This window comes from Petaurus breviceps, unplaced genomic scaffold (genome assembly GCF_028583685.1).
Source record: "Petaurus breviceps papuanus isolate PSGF00001 unplaced genomic scaffold, PetGlider_PUasm1.0 551, whole genome shotgun sequence".
In the NCBI taxonomy this organism is placed as follows: domain Eukaryota; kingdom Metazoa; phylum Chordata; class Mammalia; order Diprotodontia; family Petauridae; genus Petaurus; species Petaurus breviceps.
This window is the reverse complement of record NW_027186372.1, coordinates 11,383,405-11,402,323: the sequence shown is the minus strand read 5'-3', so window position 1 is coordinate 11,402,323 and position 18,919 is coordinate 11,383,405. Positions and strand designations below refer to the sequence as shown.

Here is an 18,919-nt window from a genome sequence, read left to right as displayed (position 1 = left end):
ATATTGTGTAAACACAGTCAGGATAACACAATGTCTAGCAGCTTCTACATGAAAGAATCAGAGGTCTTAGAATATGATATTTCAGGAAGTTAAAGGAGCTAGGATTAAAACCAAGAATCACCTGCCCAGCAAAACTGAATATAATACTTCAGGAGAAAAAGTAGATATTCAATGAAATAGAAGACTTTCAAGCATTGTTGATTGAAAAGACCAGAGCTGAATAGAAAATTTGACTTTCAAATACAAGAATCAAAAGAAGCAACAAAATGTAAACAGGAAAGAGAAATCATAATGAACTTATTAAAGTTGAACTCTTTACATTCTTATATGGAAGATGATATTTGTAACTCATGAGACCTTTCTCAGTATTAGAGTAGTTCGACATATAGATGGAGAGTACAGGGTGAACTGAATATGAAGGGATGATATTTAAAAAATAAAATTAAGTGGTGAGAAAGGAATATATTGAGAGAAGGAGAAATGGAGAGATAGAATGGGGTAAATTATCTTGCATAAAAGAGGCAAGAAAAAGTCTTTACAATGAAGGGGAAGGGGGGGAGGTGAGAGGGAATGAGTGAACATTACTCTCATCAGACATGGCTTAAGGAGGGAATAATTTACACACGTAGTTGGGTATCTTGCTCAATAGAAAAGTAGGGGGTAAGGGGATAAGAAGGAGGGATGTTAGAAGGGAGGGCAGATTGGGGGAGGGGGTAGTCAGAAGCAAATGCTTTTGAAAAGAGATAGGTTCAAAGGAGAAAATAGAATAAATGGGGAGGGGGATAGAATGGAGGGAATTATAGTTAGTCTTTCACAGCAAGACTATTATGGAAGTGTGTTTTTCACAACTACACATGTATAACCTGTATTGAATTGTTTGCTTTCTCAATAAGGATGGGTGGGGAGGGAAGAAGGGAGAGAATTTGAAACTCAAAGTTTTAAAAACAAATGTTAAAAATTGTTTTTACATGCAACTGGGAAATAAGATCTACAGGCAATGGGATATAGAAATCTATCTTGTCCTACAAGAATGTAAGGGGGAAGGGAATAAGAAGGAGGGAGTGATAGAAGGGAGGGCAGACTGGAGGAAGGGGTAATCAGTGTGCTTGCCATCTTGGGGAGGGGGAAAGAGAGAGATGGGGAGAAAATTTGGAACTCAAAATCTTGTGGAAATGAAGGCTGAAAACTAAAAAGAAAGAAAGAAAAAAGAAGATGCAGATTTTCACAGTGTTCTTTCAGAATCACTATCTTTACTGTGACATGAAAAGTATAGATATTATAAAATCTCACTGTACTTATTATATATATATATATATATATATATATATTTACCAATCATATGGGCCAACTTCTGAAAGAAGAAACTTTTTAAAAAATTTCCTTAAAATTATAGATGTAATTTAGTGAATTTAATTTATTATAATTTCTATTCCCCAGGAAAGGTAAGAGGAAGATGAAAGCAGAATTTTAATAGAAATGCATTTGCAAACTGGAATCATGAATTTTTGAATGACCATAATGTATATTTCTAACTATTCTTCAGATATTTCCATATTTGAGGCTAGTTTGGAAACTCTCTTAAATGTTCATTACCTTTATGTTAAACCTTGAAAAGCAATTTTCTTTCCAGAGCCTGGAGATGAGTAATTTTCAAAATATATTTTAAAATTGTATTTATGTCTTCTATGTTTATGTCACAATTCCTTCTAGCAAAAACAATTCTCCCCTTTTTCTAGACTTAGCCTTTTTCCCCCCTTTTTTTGGAGGGGGGAAGGCTGTGCAGTTGGGGCTAAGTGAGTTGCCCAAGGTCACATGGCTAGTAAGTGTTAAATGTCTGAGGTTAGATTTGAACTCAGGTCCTCCTAACTCCAGGGCTGATATTCTATTCACTGTGCCACCTAGCCGTGCCTAATCTTTCTTTTAAAAAGCAAAAACAACTAAGCAAAAACATTCAGCAAAGTGACTACACCTGATAATGTATATAGCATTATATCTCAATAGTCTTCTGCCTTTCTGCCATGAGGAGGGAGCAGTATTTCATAATTTGTTTTCTAGAACCATTGTGGATTTGCGTTCACTCAAAATCCAGTTTCCTTTATTAATTCTTTAATTTACATTGCTGTATTAATTGTGTATATTATTCCTTTGCATTACTTCATACAATTCCTCCCCAATTCTTCATATTTTGTTATTTTTTACTGCATTATAATATTTTCCTCATTCATATATAATAGGGTTTTTAGTCATTCCCAAATAAATGGGTTCCCTCTTTGTCATCACATTTTAAATTATCTTCCCTATGTTGAGAACTTCTGTTTTTACATTCCCATCCCCAGCCTCTTTCCTGAGCTTCAGTGTACATCTTAGATTTGACATATCCAAAGTTGAACTCCTATCCATCCCCTGCTTCTACTATCAACCCATCCAACCCATTCCAAACTTCCCTGTTTCTGTTGAGGACATCACTTCAAGTCACCAGGTTAACATTCTTGGTGTCATTCTTGACTCTTCACTCTCAACCTACCTAGACAGTCATTAAAATCTTGTTTTCATCATGACAGCTCTTGTATCTGTCCTCTTCTCTCCGCTCACATAGCTATTATCCTAATTCAGGTCCCCTTTACCCCTCACTTGGATTATTACAATGTCCTCTAGATTAGATTCCCTACCTCAAGGCTTTCCCCACTCCCCAATCCATCCTTCACTGGACTGTTAAACTGATCTTCCCAAAACACAGGTCTGGCCATATCACTCCCCACCTCAATACACGTTAGCAGATCTCTTATTTTCTTCAGGATCAATTCTAAACTTCTGTTTGGCATTTAAACCCTTTACAACCTGTATCCAACCTATTATTCCTGGCGTATCGTACAGTTCTCTCCTCCATTCACACTACAGTTAAGATAAACTGGCTTTTTGTTCTTCTTCATACATGGACCTCCATCTTCTATCTCTGTGCCTTTGTGCTTACTGTTCCCCAGCAACTGAAATTAATTTACTTCTTACTGCTGTCTCTGAGTATCCCTACTTTCCTTTCAGGTTTAGCTCAAGTGCTGCTTTCTCCATGAGAGCTTTTTTGATTCTTCAAAACATCCCTATCCACCTTGTATGTTCACATAGATACACACACAGACACACACATACACACACATTTTCCTCTGGCTAGGCTGTAAGCTTTTCAAGAAGAACTATTTTCATTTTTGTCTTTGCATCTTCAGTACTTTGCCTAGAGCCTAGCACATAGTAGGTACTTAATAAATGTTATTGGTTTTCTTTTCTTTACTATCAAAAAGTGATGCTGTTAATATATTAGCATGTAGTCTTTGGTTTTCTTGGGGTATGTGACCAGTAGTTGCATGCCTCGGTCTATGTGTCACTTTTCTTGCATAATTCCAAGTTGGTATACATAATGATTGATCTATTTAACTTCTCTATTGACACATGGTACATCAGTGTAGCTATCTTCTCACAGTCCTTTCAACTCCGACTTCTCATCTTTTGCCATCTTTGTCAATTTTCTTAGTGTGAGGTGACATCTTTGAGTTGCTTTAATTAGCATATCATTTATGAGTTGTGATCTGGTCTGCTTCTAAATGGTCTTTTACACACTACAATTCTTCCTTCGAAAATTATTTGTTCATATCCTTGATAATTTATTATACATTTTAGTTACTAAACTATTGAATTTATCATGTTTAGTATTATGCTACCAAAGCTATTAGTATATTACATTATATCTGAAAAAAAGTTAGGTTTTTACTTTTGCATTTGACACATGGAATCAATCAAATGTTTTGAAACCTATTAAGTCTATCAAGTTCTTCTCTTAGATATAATTATATTAGAAAAAACATCTCCATCTGTAATGGGAATGTAAATTTTCAAGATCTTCCCTGCTCCTAGGCTAAAGTGCACCTGGAGCCTGGGGTGGGAGGCTTGTTTTTCAGTAGATACTTCTTGATTGGCCAGTGGGTCCAAAAGGTTGTTACATTCTCTGAGCCAGGAGAAGGTTATATAAGCCCTGATGCGTAACTTTGTTTTGGGGCTCACTTTGAGAAGTGTTCTGTGATTTGATATGGATTCTAGGAAGCCGTTGTCCAGAGCCCCCCGGCTTTGAAAAAAACCCAGATGTTGAAACCCAGATGTTGACTGGGTATGGATGTAATGATTGGACAGTTTGAAATCTGTCTACTAGATCTGTTTCTGTCTTGATAATTCTGTCTGTGTACTTTGAAGTTCGGGGTGCCGACCTTTTCCCCTGAACAAGGTAAACGATATATGTCTGACTGATTAAAGTAAGCTTGTTAACCCATTTTGAGTTGCTTTCCTTTATCAAAGCAGATCCAAGAACCTGTGTGGGCAGCAAACCCTGAGGACGCTTGGGGTGCTTGCTGCGACACCATCTTAGAGGTAATGAAGTAAAGTGGAAAAAGCACTAGATTTGACATGAGAATATTCAGGATCATACTCTAGCTTTGCTGTTTACTACCTCTGGGACCTTAGGCAAGTCATTTCACTTTTTCTGAGCCTTAGCTTCCTCATATGAAAAAGGAAAGTATTGGAGTAAATGATCTCTAGTGTCCCTTCCAGTTCTAAACTCCATTTTCCTACATCATCCAAACATTATTTTAGTTACTTCTCACAGCATGAAATCTATAGTTTCTAGATACTGTCTTACTTAGAGAAAAATTAATCTTTATCCCAAATATCCTCCTTACAAATTCTGGCTCAACTGACAACACATAGACAATTTCACACCTTGGAAGATTTACTGTTAGCAGGTACAATTTATGGAACACAGATTCACAATTCATTTAAGCCACCAGCTGCAGGCAGGAGAAATTTACTCTTTGGAAGTTTGAACAGTTTAATCACAACTCCAACTAGAACAGTGTCCTAGACTCTAGGACTTAGAGTGTCCTCTAAAAAGTAACCCAGACCTTTTAAATATTCTTGGTATTAGTAACCAGAACACTTGTATTTGCCAATGCCCTCTAGAGAAAATATACCCAGTTTAGAGCTCATATCAATTACCAGATTATCTGACTATGGGTATATAAAGGCTACTTATTGGATGTGTTGTAGAAGAGATTATTGGTTAGGTACCAAGTGAACTAGATGACCTTTCTAGAGAGCTTAGATTCTGTGATCTCCTGGACTATTGTGTATTGACCTTGTTTTTTAAATAGCGTATTCCAAAACAGATACTTGACTGCATTACCAGAAAACTGAAAAGGACATGGTTGTAGATAAAATAAAATTACTATTTCCTCATAACCACTTGTCAACCTCAATATTTCTTTATCTATTTTATTGATTTTTTTTTCTAGTGCAAAGCAAAAAAGTGGTTAGAGATCAAAGAAATTCACTATGCTATACACTTGTATTTTTTCATGGGCAGGAAAATGGAATTTTAGTCTTTACTAAATTCTGGTCTTTTGAGGAAAACTCTTTTCATCAACATGGCCCCCCCATCAAAAGGAGTAAGAGAGGAAGGGGTGGGGAACCGTCTCCCAAGACAAGACCCTCTTTTCTAAACATCCCTTGTTTTCTCTAAAGCCCATCCTTGCAAGTTGTATCACCTTTCAGCTGCTTATGAGCTCCTTGGACAAGGTTGGGGGAGGAGAAGGGGAATGTGCTGTTTTCCACATCATCTTTCTACCTCCAGCGCCTAGCACAGTGCCCTGCCCTTTAGTACATTATGCGTAATAAACACTTGTCATTTGACTGGATTGAGAAAGTTCAAGGAATCTTCCCTGTGCTTTTTCTGCAAAATTCTGGATGATGTAAGGGGATTCCTGCCTGCTGAGGGAGGTCAGACTCCTTCACCTCTAGGGTTCTTGCCATCTCTAACTTTGCTCTCTCCTTAGTTCCCTTGTCAGAGCCCTGGTCCTGGCTCCCTTCACCCCACTGCCGTGGGGGAGAGAGGCCAAGCTGAGGGAGGCTGCCGTTCCCTTTGCCCACTCCCCTCTTTCGGAAAAGGCTGCCCGAAAGGAAGAGCGAAAGGAAGAAAGAGCGCAGAGCAGCTAGGGCCCCGCGCCCCGCACCCCTCTGCCCAACAGGTGTCTGCCCTTCTCCCGGTACCACCTTACCAACTAGCTCACAGTCCGGGGGAGGGAGCGGGGAGCCCCAAAGAGGCGAGGGCGGGCCCTGAGAGGGAGTTTGAAAAGAGGAAGGAAGTGGGGCCCGTCTGAGAGCACAACTACCCCTTGGACTGTCTTCGGAGCCAGCAGCCCCAAGGCCCCGGACATGGCTCCCTGGCGCAAAACTGACAAGGAGCGTCAAGGCGTGGGTAGGTGTGCTGGCTGTTGTAAGGGAACCGGCAACAGCGGGGACCCTAAGCCCTGGAGCGCAGGGAAGGGATGGCAGCGCTCAGCAGGGATGCTGAGGAGGGAGCCCTTTCCCCCAACCCCCCTCCCCCACGCCACCCTTGATCCCCTGGAGCCTCCTTCAGCTCCACCTTTACCTCCAGGCCCCGAATTTTCCTATTCACCCTCTATGAGGACAAAAAAGGAGGTGGTGGTGGAGGTGGGCATGTGTTCCCACCCTCTGAGCTGCTGCTCCTGACCAGTTAGCCCGCGCCCAGCCGCTGCCGCTGCTGTGCCTATCTAGCAACTTCTGCATTTCTAGAGGTTGAGTACAGACGCCCTGAGCTGCAGGGCGGGAGCCAAGGGTTAGGCTCCCAGCTGGTCACCTCTGGCTTCTTGCCCCTTAGCCTGGCTCCTGGCCCTGGAGGGTGGGGACGATGCTGCGTTGGTCAACCACGCACTTTCCACTACTTTCTTCCCGCTTTCTGTACCCCCCCTCTTGCTCCTCCCCAAACGGTTCCCTTCCACTGAAGGTTCTTCTGAGGTCAGATGAGCCTGAGATTTGTTGAGTTAGGCCAGAGGGGACTGTTAGGCCTTGAACTGAAAGGGTGTTAGGAGCATGCTCAATTTGGAGATATTGAGATATATTGTATTTGACTCCCCCTGAGTATTTTTCTTGGGAGAGGAGAGACAGACAGACAGAGAGAGAGAGAGAGAGAGAGAGAGAGAGAGAGAGAGAGAGAGAGATTCCCTTCTGCTCTTTTGGTCCAGGCTCGCAGAGTTCTACTAGGATTACTGGTGAGAGAAACATTTGGTGTAGAGTTTAAATTTTTCTCATTACTACTATGGTGCAGTCCTGCTACAGGGTTTTGCTGCAATGTGGTTGGGGGAAAGGAAGGGTTGGCTATCTAGATCAGATCAGTAACCACCCTGGAAGTGGGGGAAGGGGGAGAATAAATACACCCAGACATTTAAGGTAACACCCTTAAGAAACTTATATTGATAAAAGACAAAAGAAAGTTAGGCTTCAGCCTAGAGTAACTTAAGTTGTCCTGGGGACCTTGTGATGTGTTATTCAACACAACTTTAGCATCTGCTGATGAAAATTCACTTGATCTTGGTGCAGAGGGCTCAAATTATGATTTTAAGGAATCTGTTGGCCCAATAAAGTCTTCAAACTCTACAAAGGAATTCTATCTGTCCTTTGCTGAATTTCTGAACCATTACAAATAACATAAAACTGTATCTGTGTCTTTATCTCTTTGTCTCTCATTCTGTGTGTGTGTGTCTCTCCATCTTTTTGTGTCTATGTCTGTCTCTCTGATTCTCTCTGTAAAAGGGGAAGGGAATTTCCACATAGGACTATGTGGTCTAGTGGAAAAAAAGCATTAAACTAGGAGTCCCTCTGTTTCCCTGTCCCTAACACTGAATCAAGAGATTCAGTTTCTTGTCTGTTACTGACTCGTATGTGAACTGTTTTAGGGCTTCCTCATTTCTAAAATGGAGGGGAAATATCTGCCTCATATGGTTGCTGTGGAGACCATATGAGACACTAGAAGAGGAAAGTACTTTAAAAGTAGCTGTGGTATGTGGAAAGGAATCTGGATTTGGAATTAGAAGACCTAGGCTCAAATCTCAACCCAAGTTCTGCTACTTGCTACCCATGTGACCTTAAGCCAGTCATGTGGCTTCTCCAGTTCTCACTGTCTTCATCTGTAAAAGGGGGTTGGACTAGACAGATTCTAGGGACCCTTTTAGTTCTAAATCTATGACCCTTTGGTTCTAAAATATTCTTGACAAATAAAAAGTATTAAATAATTCTTTGTATCATTTCTGAGTTACTGGATGGGGCTGTTTCACTGCAGACTAATGTATTAACCTTTAGGTGGAGAGGTTGGCATTTACTACCCAGGACTAGAGACCTTAACACTTTTTACATCAAGGCTGTCAGGGGCCTTCCTTGTTTAGATACATCTTATTTAGTGCCTAGTAGGATATTCACAATCTATAATAAACTGGAGGGCCTCCAGAGGAGGGCAGCCAGAATGATGAAGGGCCTCTAGGCCATGCTGTATGAGAATCAGTTACAAAAACCATGAATGTTTGGCTTGGAAAAGAGAAGACTCAGGGGGTGGGACATGATGTCTTCCAGTGCTGTTTCATGGAAGAAGGATTAGACTTGTTCTGTCTGGCCTCAGAGGGCATAATTAGGAACAGTGGTAGAAAGTACAAAAAAGCAAAATTAGATTTGATGTCTAGAAAAACTTCCCAACCATGAGAAGGATCCCAAGTTGGGATAAGCTATCTTGGGGGGTAGGGGTGGGAAGAGTAATGAGTTCTTCCTCACTAAAGGGTTTGGCCACTTGAAAGGTATTTTGTAGTGAGAATTATTTTTTGGGTGTGGGTTAGGTGGCTTTGGAGGCCCCTTTCAACTCTGAAATTATGTAATTCTGTGATTCACAGGACACAGTACTAGGCACTTAGGGATACAAAGAAATATTTTATAAGACCTGTCTTAAAGTATGGTAAGAGATTCAAGCCATATATATATATGTATTATGTATAACACACACCTATCTATCTATCTAGCTAGCTAGCTAGCTAGCTATATCTGTATATATAAAAAGTAATTCACACGAGAAGTTTAGAGTCACATATACTAATATGCTAACTGTAATGTGAGTATTAGGAATAGTAAATGCTATAGGAGTTAAGAGGAGAGGGCAGTAATGGAGTGTTAGGAGTGAAGTAAGGGTTAATTAATAAGATGTGACTTGAACTGGGCTTTGATGGAAGAAGCAAGTATGGAGAAGTGGAGAAAAAGTGAAGCAGACCTGTGTGAGGACACAAAGGGAGAGCTCTACGTGATGTTGAGGGAATGATAAGTAAACTACTTTGGCTTTAGCATCAGAACTTTATTAAAAGTTTGATAATTTCTTTTGACATCACCGGTTTTGAGGAACCCTACATGTTACTAGTTGTACTACTAGTATCCATTGGTTAAGAAAATATATGATCACAAAAAACTACTATGAATTCAGTGATGCCTTTAAATGGATGTGTAAGAAGGTACATTGTATTCATGTAAGGGAATTTAGGAACCAGAGAGGGGAAGTATGGTGCTGAGCATTTGGGTACTATCATCAAAATAAATGCCCAAGGCTTGAACAGATGGAATAAATGACTGTAAACTGAAAGGGGAAGGATGTAGCAGTGATGAGGCACTTCAGTTATCTGGATGTCTATTGGAGTGCTTTGTCTCTGCCCAAAGCAGAGCAACTAATGATTTCTTGCCTTCTCTTAATGATTATTTCATCCTTCAAAAGGTAGAGGAAGCAATGAGGGAACATCTGGATATTCTGGATATGGTTCTGATTAATGAGGTGGAATTTTTTGCATAATTAGAAATGATAGAAACTTTAGTCAACATAGGAGTAAGGGTGGAGGTGGCAAGAAATGACCACGCCATCCTAGATATTGTGATAGTGAAGGAATAGAATGTCAGTATCAATCACACAGCCTTATTTTTGGAAAATCAGATTTAAAAGGGTTCAGAGAAAGGATAGATAGGATCCCATAGACTAAAATCTACTGGGGAAGGCATTCCAGGGGAGAAGGGAAGCTCTCAAGAATGAAATTCAAAGACATAATGGACATTGCTAGACTTGGACCTAGGAAGATTTAGGTTTAAATCCTATCTCTGACTCTTACTGTCTGTGTGATTCTGGTCAATCACTTAACCTCTTTTCCCATTAGATGACCTTTAAGGTTCTTTCTAGCTCAAAATCCATGATATATGAAATATTCCAATGGGAAGAAAAGGGAGAGTTGTCTAAAGAAACAGCTGGATATTCACAGAGGATTCATTGACTAAATTAAATCCAAATAATATATATATAGAAGACAGCAGGAAGGGCAGGCAATTAAGGATGAATATGAAAGTATGTATGGTAAGGTGTCATTATAAAAATGTTAAAAATACTAAAACTCAAATTGATCTGAGGACTGAAAGATGCTAAGGACAACAAAACCATTTAAAAATATTGGAGAAAAAAGGAAGTTCAAAGAAGGGATGGTACCACTTGAGGTAGACTGGTAACATTATCTACTCACCCAACTTCCTGTTACCTAGGTTTGTGAGTTAGTTGTGGCCTACAGACATTAAGCTAAAGGCAAATATGAGAAAATAAAAATTGGAAGTTTACCTTTTCCTATAATGTAGCCTGAGCTTCCCTTCTATTCAGTATGCTATTCCTGTTTGGGATGTGTATAGAGATCCCATTAATTGTTCTGAGCTCATTTGTAACCCATTTGTTCAAGTCCTAATTCTGACTTAGTAGGTGCTTCATTGATAAGTGGTCATTCTGCTATTGCCTGACATAATGCCAGTACCTCCACAAATGGTACTGTGCACATAGTAAGTGGTTAATAAATGCTTGTTGACTGATGTTTTTCCATTTTTTGCTACCTTCTTTTCAAAACTATAGTGTGGTGCTTTATTCAGGACAACATATATTATTCGCTATGCTGGGGGAGGTGTAAAATTTGGATAATACACAGTCCTTGTCCTCATGGAACTTACAGTCTAGAAGGGGTATTAAAAATCTTTCACAAATAAGAGAAGTTCAAGGATGGGGAGAAAGGGCATTACCAACTTGGGGGGAAGTTACATTGAGATGGATAGAATCAGAGCCACAACTATGATGGGTTTTTCAGGGTTTTGTCCCAGAAAAGGAAATTTAAGGAGCCATTGATAGAGCTTCCCTTCCTTTAAGAAAGAAGGCATATACTGTCCAAGAGTTATTGTGGAGAAAAATACTGGAGGGGATGTGGGAAAATAGGTATACCAAACGCTGTTAGAGTTGTGAACTAGTCCAACCTTTTCAGAGAAAAATTTGGAACTGTGCCCAATGAATTACAAAACTGTATTACCTTTGATCCAGCAATACTCTACTACTAGAACTATATTCCAAGGAGATAAAAGAAAAAGGAAAAGACCCAAATGCACAAAAATATGTATAGCAGTTCATTTCATGGCAGCAAAGGATTCGAAACTGAATGGATATCCATCAGTTGGGGAATGGCTGAACAAGTTGATTTATGGTGTGATTGAATACTATTGTACTATAAAAATGATGAAAGGGATATAGTTTCAGAAAATCCCTGGAAGGCCATATGAACTGAAGCAAAGTGAAGTTTTAAGAACAAGGGGAACAATCTACATAGTAGCAGAAATATTATAAGACTATATATATCAACTGTTACACTCAGTAACTTTGATTAATAGAATGATCCACCACAACTCTAAAGGATTCATGATATAAAATTCTATCCATTTCCAAACAGAAAACAGACTCAGAGTACAGATTAAACTTCCCTTCCCTCCCCTTCCTCACCCCTCCTTCCCCCCTTCCCTCCCCTCTCTCTTTCTTGGCTAATTCAGAAATATGTTTTGCATGACTATATATGTATAATGTATATATCATTTCTTGCTTTCTCAATGGGTAAGGGTGGGGTAGAAGGGAGGGAGAGAATGTGGAACTGAAAATAAAAATTTTAAAAATAGTTATTGTGGAATAAAATAAACTCCAAGTATAATCTGCTCCCAGCAGAGATGGGGTTGGGGGTGGGATGAAGAGAGTGTCTTCAGGTGAGTCAAAACACAGGAAGGAACTAGTTCCTGAGTCTTGACTAGAAGACTAAGCCTTCTTATAGAGATCTCTGTATCCTGAAGACCTATCTGTAAGAGCCTGTGTGGGTGAATTTGAGGCCAGAATGAATCTGAAAGGGAGCTGCCCTCCCTGTTCAGCTGTTTCTCCTGAGTTTAGAGAAAAAGGGGAATACTCCCTGCTCTGGAAGGGCCATGACCCCTAAAAGAGGCCAAATTTCAATAACATGGTTTACAAAACTCTTTACTAGCAGTCAGGAGACTGCTGGTTTCAAGTCCCTGCCCCAGCACTGCTTACTCTGGGCCTTTGGCTTCCTTTTCAGCAAAATGAGGAGATTGGCCAAGGTCATCTCTAAGGTACGCCACCCTGTGCCTCTGTAAGATTTAGGTTTAAGTTGACCTAAGCTCAGATTTGGTTTTCATTAAGAGCTGAATGAGCCTTCCTCTGTGACCTTGCACAAGTCACTTCCTTTACTAGCTGTGGGACCCTCCGCATGTCACTTAACCTCAGTTTCAGTTTTTTCACTGTAAAATGTGGAAAGTAATAGCAAATCTTTTTTTTATGGTTGTTGTGAGCATCAAATGAGATTAATATTGATAAAAGCACTTAGCACAGTGTCTGGTACATAGCAGTCACTATATAAATGCTTATTTCCTACTTTCATGTGGCCTCATTTTCTTTTGCTGTATAATACAGGAGTTGGACCAGATGATCTCTAAGGTTCCTTCCAGCTCTAACATGACATATTGAAGGGACTTTTTGTGTGTGTATAGAGCAGATGGGGATTGGATTTAAGACTTCCCCTAAGGCATATATCTATTTGCTGTAAGTCAAGGGTTCTTAACCTGATTTTAAAATATATATATATATATAAACTATGTCTCAATATAATTTGTTTCTTTTGTAATCCTAAGTATTTAATTTTATGCATTGAAAATCATTATTCTGATAAGGGGTCCATGGAATTCATTAGACTGTCAGTTACTTAAAAGGTGAAGAACTCTTGCTATAAGCTTTTCACTCCTCCCTTCCTCTCTAAAAAGTGATCAGATTTCTTGTAAGTCAAGTGTGAATAAATAACTGACCTAACAAAAATAATTACTTAAAATGGTTAGCAGATGGCCAGCCTTCTCAGGGTTGGTAACCTTCCCAGAAGCCAATGGCTTCATGGGGAGCTTGGGATCTTTATCTCCCCCAAAGAGTGGGGATCTGTCTCTCCTCCTTCCCCCATGCACAAATGAGAGCATCTCTCCTATGGCTTGCCCTGGGCACCATTTGTGGCGCTTAGTCCAGGCACTAAAAGTCTCTGGAAATGTGGCAATTGTTATGGTACACTCAATTCTAGACTTTTGGACCTACTTTAAAAGTGTCTAAAACCCATGAGTTTAGTATTCAGTTACATGTGAACATTCAGTGACATTTTCTATGAAGCCTACGATATTGTGCTCTACCCTATTCTAGAGAAGTTTTTCTCTTGAAAAACCAAATATATTTTTTTCACCTAGCCTCCCCCCTTAATCAATTTTTATAAATCGAAAGGAAATGAAACTGAATCTGTAATATTCCTTTAGACTTTAGTTTGTCCTAGAAGAAAAGAACCAAGAACAAAACAAACTTTGCAGTAGATGCTCAGGCTGAATTGGGTTTTTGTTTTGTTTTTTTTTAGGTTTGTAGAATCATGATTTTAGACTGAATTTGGAGAGACTTTAGAGAACATCTAGAGCAGTGCTGTCAAACTCAAATAGAAAGGAGAGTCACTAAACCATCCATACATTTTGCTGTGGTTTTCATTCTGACTTAGAAAGTCATGCAAGTTTACATATTTCTTTTTTTAAAAAAATGAATACATCAACATATTAAAATCAGATAGGGATTGTGTTTTAATATGGTCCAGGCCCCCCCTCAGGAGTGGTATGCTTGATACTTCTGATTGGCCCCATCCCCATCACCTGATTTTCATTGTACAGAAGAGATGGGGCCCAGAGGATTAAAGTGAGTCATTCCAAATCTTGTAGCTAGTTAATGGTAGAACCAAGCTCTCCAAAAAGTTTTCCCTTTCACTGTGCTGCCTAAAAGTTCTGCAGAAAGTAGGAAGGCTAGATTTCAATTTTGGTGATTTTCAGGAAGTTTCTCCTTTCATTTTCTGGCAGCACATCCATGCAGAGTTCTATCCGTAGAAGGTATAATTTCCTTGACAAATAACAGAGCCATAGAAGGCAGAATGAATGAATGAATGAATGAATGAATTGAAAAGCCACATGTGGGCCAAGCACTATGTTAGGCACTAGAGATACAAATAGAAAAATGATATAGTCCCTTTTTTAACTGGGGAGACAACAGTTTTAGCTGCAATTCAGATAGAAAGGCTTCATGGTCCTTAGGGTTCAGTGGCAACACAGAAGGCAAACCATGGTCTTTAGTATCACTTCCATTGATAAGATCACATCTGTTTCTAAGGTGGAACCATTTGACAATATCAAAGACTTTGGAGTTGAGAATGATGCTTTCTAAGTCTTCAATAGCTGTGGCTGCTGAGGAGTTGGGTGCCATAGCATTAATAAAGGCAGCTGTTCAGTCTCCATGAGGGGTGCTTTCTTGGACAATGACTGAGGGCCAGGTCTTGAAAAGGTCTAGTAATGTGGGACTGGAGGAAGTGCTATTATTTCTCAGACTCTCACAGTCCAGGTGGGTCCTGAGCTGTCACCACCCACATCTGAGGGAAGATGGTGGTGGTAGTGGTGGATTGTCTTGCCTGGCTCATTCTACCTCCTGTCTCTCCCTCAGGATGCCTTGTTTCTTGGGATAAGCTGGCTTGTTTGCCCCATCAATGGCAGTTCTTAGTCCATTTATGGTGATTGAGGATGGCAGACCTCTTCTTGACAGGGTTTATTGTTTTGAATAATAACTTTAGCAATCAGAAGGTAAGGTGTGAACTAGGAGAGAGTGCTATTCTTGGGCCCTTCAAAAGTTTACATGTTCTTTGGTGGCAGTTGATTGGTAGGTACTTGGTGTTGGTGGTAGCAGGAATCATGGTCCCCTTCTTCACGAGGTATCAAACTCTTGCTGATGTTCGTAGGGGCAGGGATGAAAGAAGGACTGGTGGTTTGTGTTTCAGTGGTGTTCCTGAGGCTTTTGGGCTCAGGATTCTATTCTATTCTACCTGGGTCTGAGGGAAGATGGAGGTGGAAAAGTACCAGATTTGAAGAATTCTGGCCTGAGTAGTCAAGTCTGGGTATTCTCCTGGGTGTTCCCTTCTCCAGGGTGTGGTAGAGGGAACGCCCACTGCTAACTTGACCCCAACAAGGGAAGGGAAAGAGGACCTTGAGCCTGTAGAAGGGAAGATAACTTGTTCCCTTGCCCCCCAATTTTCTGCTGCTCCTCACATGGACTGTCACTTTTTGAAAGAAGTCAAAGAATTCTCTTCCCTTTCAGTAATGGATGGGAAGACATCAGACCCTCAGGTAGGCAAGGTTTGGCTTTGGGAACTCTCGTACTCACTAAATTCCCTTGTGCCCTTCCACTATATTCCCAAATCCAATTATTCAGGAATCCTTTCTACCATATTGGGATGGAGTGTTTTGAGTTGTCCTATTTCTTGAGGGATCAAAGTAATCATTAACACCTGCTGGCCTTTTAATGGGATAGAACATTCTCCTGATCTTTCCTCCCTCCCAGACAAGTAATATACAGAAAAGGACTCCTGAAGAAATGGCTGAGTACAGTGAGAATTTTAAACTGTGTATAAGCAGAAATAATCAACAAAACCTTAGAATGCACTCAGCAAAACTGCTGTTTATGAATGAGATTGTGAGGAACAGTTTTAGGTCTACAGATTTTTTGGCATTTTTGATTTAGACTTGTGGTTTTTCTGTATGAGAACTCCCTTCACCCATGTGGACTGGAGAATCAAACTTAGAGAATCTTAGAGAACTGGACAGGGACATTTCGAATTCAGTGACTTTTCAATGTCACATAGTATGTGTCAGAGCGTCTTGATTTTCAGGGAGGGGCTCTATCTATTGTGACAGGCTGCCACTCTCAAGGAACATTGTGAATACTAAAATCCTTAAATTGAAAGTAAATAACAATATTCCCATTTCACAAATTGGGGCATGGTAGAGTTGAGGGAAGGCGCAGAAACAGAATTGCTTTCTCTTTTTAATTCATAGAACTAGTTGTGTGGCTGTGGGAAGAGATTAGAAATTTTCCAATGGTCTTGCAGTCTCAACAGCTTCAAACGGTCCCGGTTTCCCCATTTTGTCATCATTATTTCAACCCCAGTTTCATTTTGAAATCTCATTAAGTAGGACAGCTGTTATATCAAAGCATTATAGTCATCTCTGATTTTCTCTTGGAAACTTCCCAAACTATTCCAACTCTAATTAATTATTCTTCTCTTTATTTCTCCTAGAGTCTATACCACACTTCAGCACCTAATTAAATTTTGTGCAGTGCACTTAAATTGTTTGTGATTTCATATGGTTTAATTTTGTCTTCTCCACTGGATTATAAACTTATCAAGGACAATTTTCTCCCCAATTCCTATGGTATACAACCCATAGTAATGATTTAATGGATTAAGGATATGTGAGTTCACTGGTGTTGGTGCTGTTATGGATTTGATCAATACTTTAAGGATTTATGAGTTTGCTAGTGTTGATGCTATTATGGATTTGGTCAAGAGACTATAAGCCCTTTGAGGGCAGAGACCATATAATTTTTTGTGTTGGTATCCTCAGTGTCTTGCCCAGTGCCTAGCATACAGTTAGCACTTAATGAATGCTTGTTGAATGAATGGATGACTGAGTGAGTTTCAGTGGCGCCCTTCTCTCCTCCCCTCTCCCCACTTTTAAATGTGCTAGCCAACCCTCTTGTCATGAACATTTTTGTTCCTAAATTTGAAGCCTTCCCATCATAGTGGGACCTGATAGAGCTTGTGCTCTGCTGACATAGTCATTAAAGGCCCAGGGTCACCGTGAAGAATTAGGGTAGGAACATAGAGACGTGTGTGCAAAAGGCATTTAATAAATGCTTATTTAATTTAATGGGACTGGAGTTAAGGCTTCATGCAAGAAAGTGCATTTGGTTAATCCTCTTCATAATAACAGCTAGCTCTTTTCAATATGGCTTTAAGGTCTGGAAAGCTGCTTTCCATAGAAAACCCTATGAGATAGGCTTCGTTATTCTTCTCATTTTGCAAATGGAGGAATGGAGGCACCAAGAAGTTAAACGGTTTGCCCAGGGTTGCATACCTGTTACATGGCTTAGAGAGATTTGAGCTCAGATTCGAGCATGGCTCTTGGAATCAAGAAATCCTAAATTCTGATGCTATCTCAGACATTCTTAGCGCTGGGTGATGCTGGGCAAGTCCCTGAACCTCTCTGTGCCTCAGTTTCTTCATCTATAAGGATACCGACCTACCTCACAGACTCTGAGGATCAAATGGGTTAACTTCAGTAAAGTGCCTTGCAAACTTTGGAGAGACACAGAAATTCTAGTTAGCAGCCAGCTGTTATCTTCCTGACTCCAGATCCAGCATCCTGTCCCCAGCCATGCCTAGAGACCTCATAACTATGGAGGTAGGGGGCGGCTAAGAAGCGCAATGAATAGAGCATGGGCCCTGCAGTCAGGAGGACCTAAGTTCAAATCCTGCCTCAGACACTGAACATAAAACTAGCCATGTGACCTTGGGCAAGTCACTTAACCCCAATTGCCCTGTCCTCCCCTTGCCCCCCCCCCAAAAAAGCAAAAATAAATAAACAAACAGATAAATAAATAACTATGAAGATAACAATCCAAACCTTATACTTATAGAGTTAGGGGTCCACCCATACATGAAGTCTGAGCCTTACCCCAACCTCAAGAAGTAGGTTGCATCATTTTGTTATTTCCATTTAAAAGAGAGTAATAGCTGGCATTTTGGTAACACTTGAAGGTTTGCAAAGTGCTTTATAAACACTATCTGATTGCGTCCCCCCAACCACTCAGTGAGGTAGATGCTATTTATTATTCCCATTTTACAGATCAGAAAACTGAGGCAGACAGAGGTTAAGAGAGTTCCTAGAGTCACACAGATAGTAAGTACTAAAGGAAGATTTGAGCTCAAGTCCAGTGTTCTATCCGCTGTACCACGCAGCTGCCTTGAACCCTAGGAACTGAGGAAAGAAGGTTCTCAAGCTAGCCTATGTTGGATTTGAAGCTATGGTGAAGGCCTTTGATTTCTAAACCAGTGCTCTCTCTGATGCTTCATACTGCCTGAAGTTCCCTGCCACAAATATCTGGGTGATTATAGTATCACTTAGCTACTTTGTCTTTGAAGCTCCAAAAATCCTGAATTGGAAAATTCCTTCCAGGTGATGGTTCTGAAAGACCCTCTTCCCTTTCCAGTCCTTCTGTTACCTAAACACTTTTGCCCACCTCACCTTCTCTTAGCCAGGGTTTTTTTTGCCTTATCATTGTAATACAGCTCATGTCCTGATGCAAAGTCAGGTTTTGGTTGCTTTGGAGCTGAGGCTGTGGCAGGGGCTGTCAGCTCCAAGCCTGGAGACTTGCTGGGGGCCATTTTTATTGGAAAATTACTGAGGCAGGCCTGTTTCTCTTTATTTCATGCTACATCTCCCACTGGAGCTGATCCCCTCTTGAAGCGCTACCCCAGTCCCTGAAAAGCATCACTCGGATCATTTTTGTTTGTTTGTTTCATTACTGTTGCTGTTTGGGTTCCATGGTCGCTTGCCCAGATGCTATTAATTCTAGAGATTTGCTGAAGCCCTTCATTTTCAAATTTGTCAGCAAATAACAAGATCCCAAGTGAGGTGTGTACACACCCAGGAATATAGGAGTCTTTTTTCTAGTCACAATTAAAATAGAAGGCCTAGCTAGGTCAGCATTTCTTGAAGCAATCGAGGGAAATGCTAGTTGAAGTATGTTCTAAATTTTGTGGCA

General features: G+C 40.3%; 1 protein-coding gene across 1 annotated transcript in view; it reads left to right on the top strand.

Annotated features, from left to right (window-relative positions):
- The first annotated feature begins 5,992 nt into the window (after positions 1-5,992).
- The window catches only part of DOCK2 (dedicator of cytokinesis 2), a 500,381-nt gene continuing 487,454 nt past the window's right edge, over positions 5,993-18,919 (top strand). Inside the window, exon 1 of the mRNA XM_069102392.1 lies at positions 5,993-6,292. Coding sequence (XP_068958493.1) covers positions 6,250-6,292 — 43 coding nt within the window. The 5' untranslated portion in view covers positions 5,993-6,249. The remainder of the gene's footprint in view (positions 6,293-18,919) is intronic.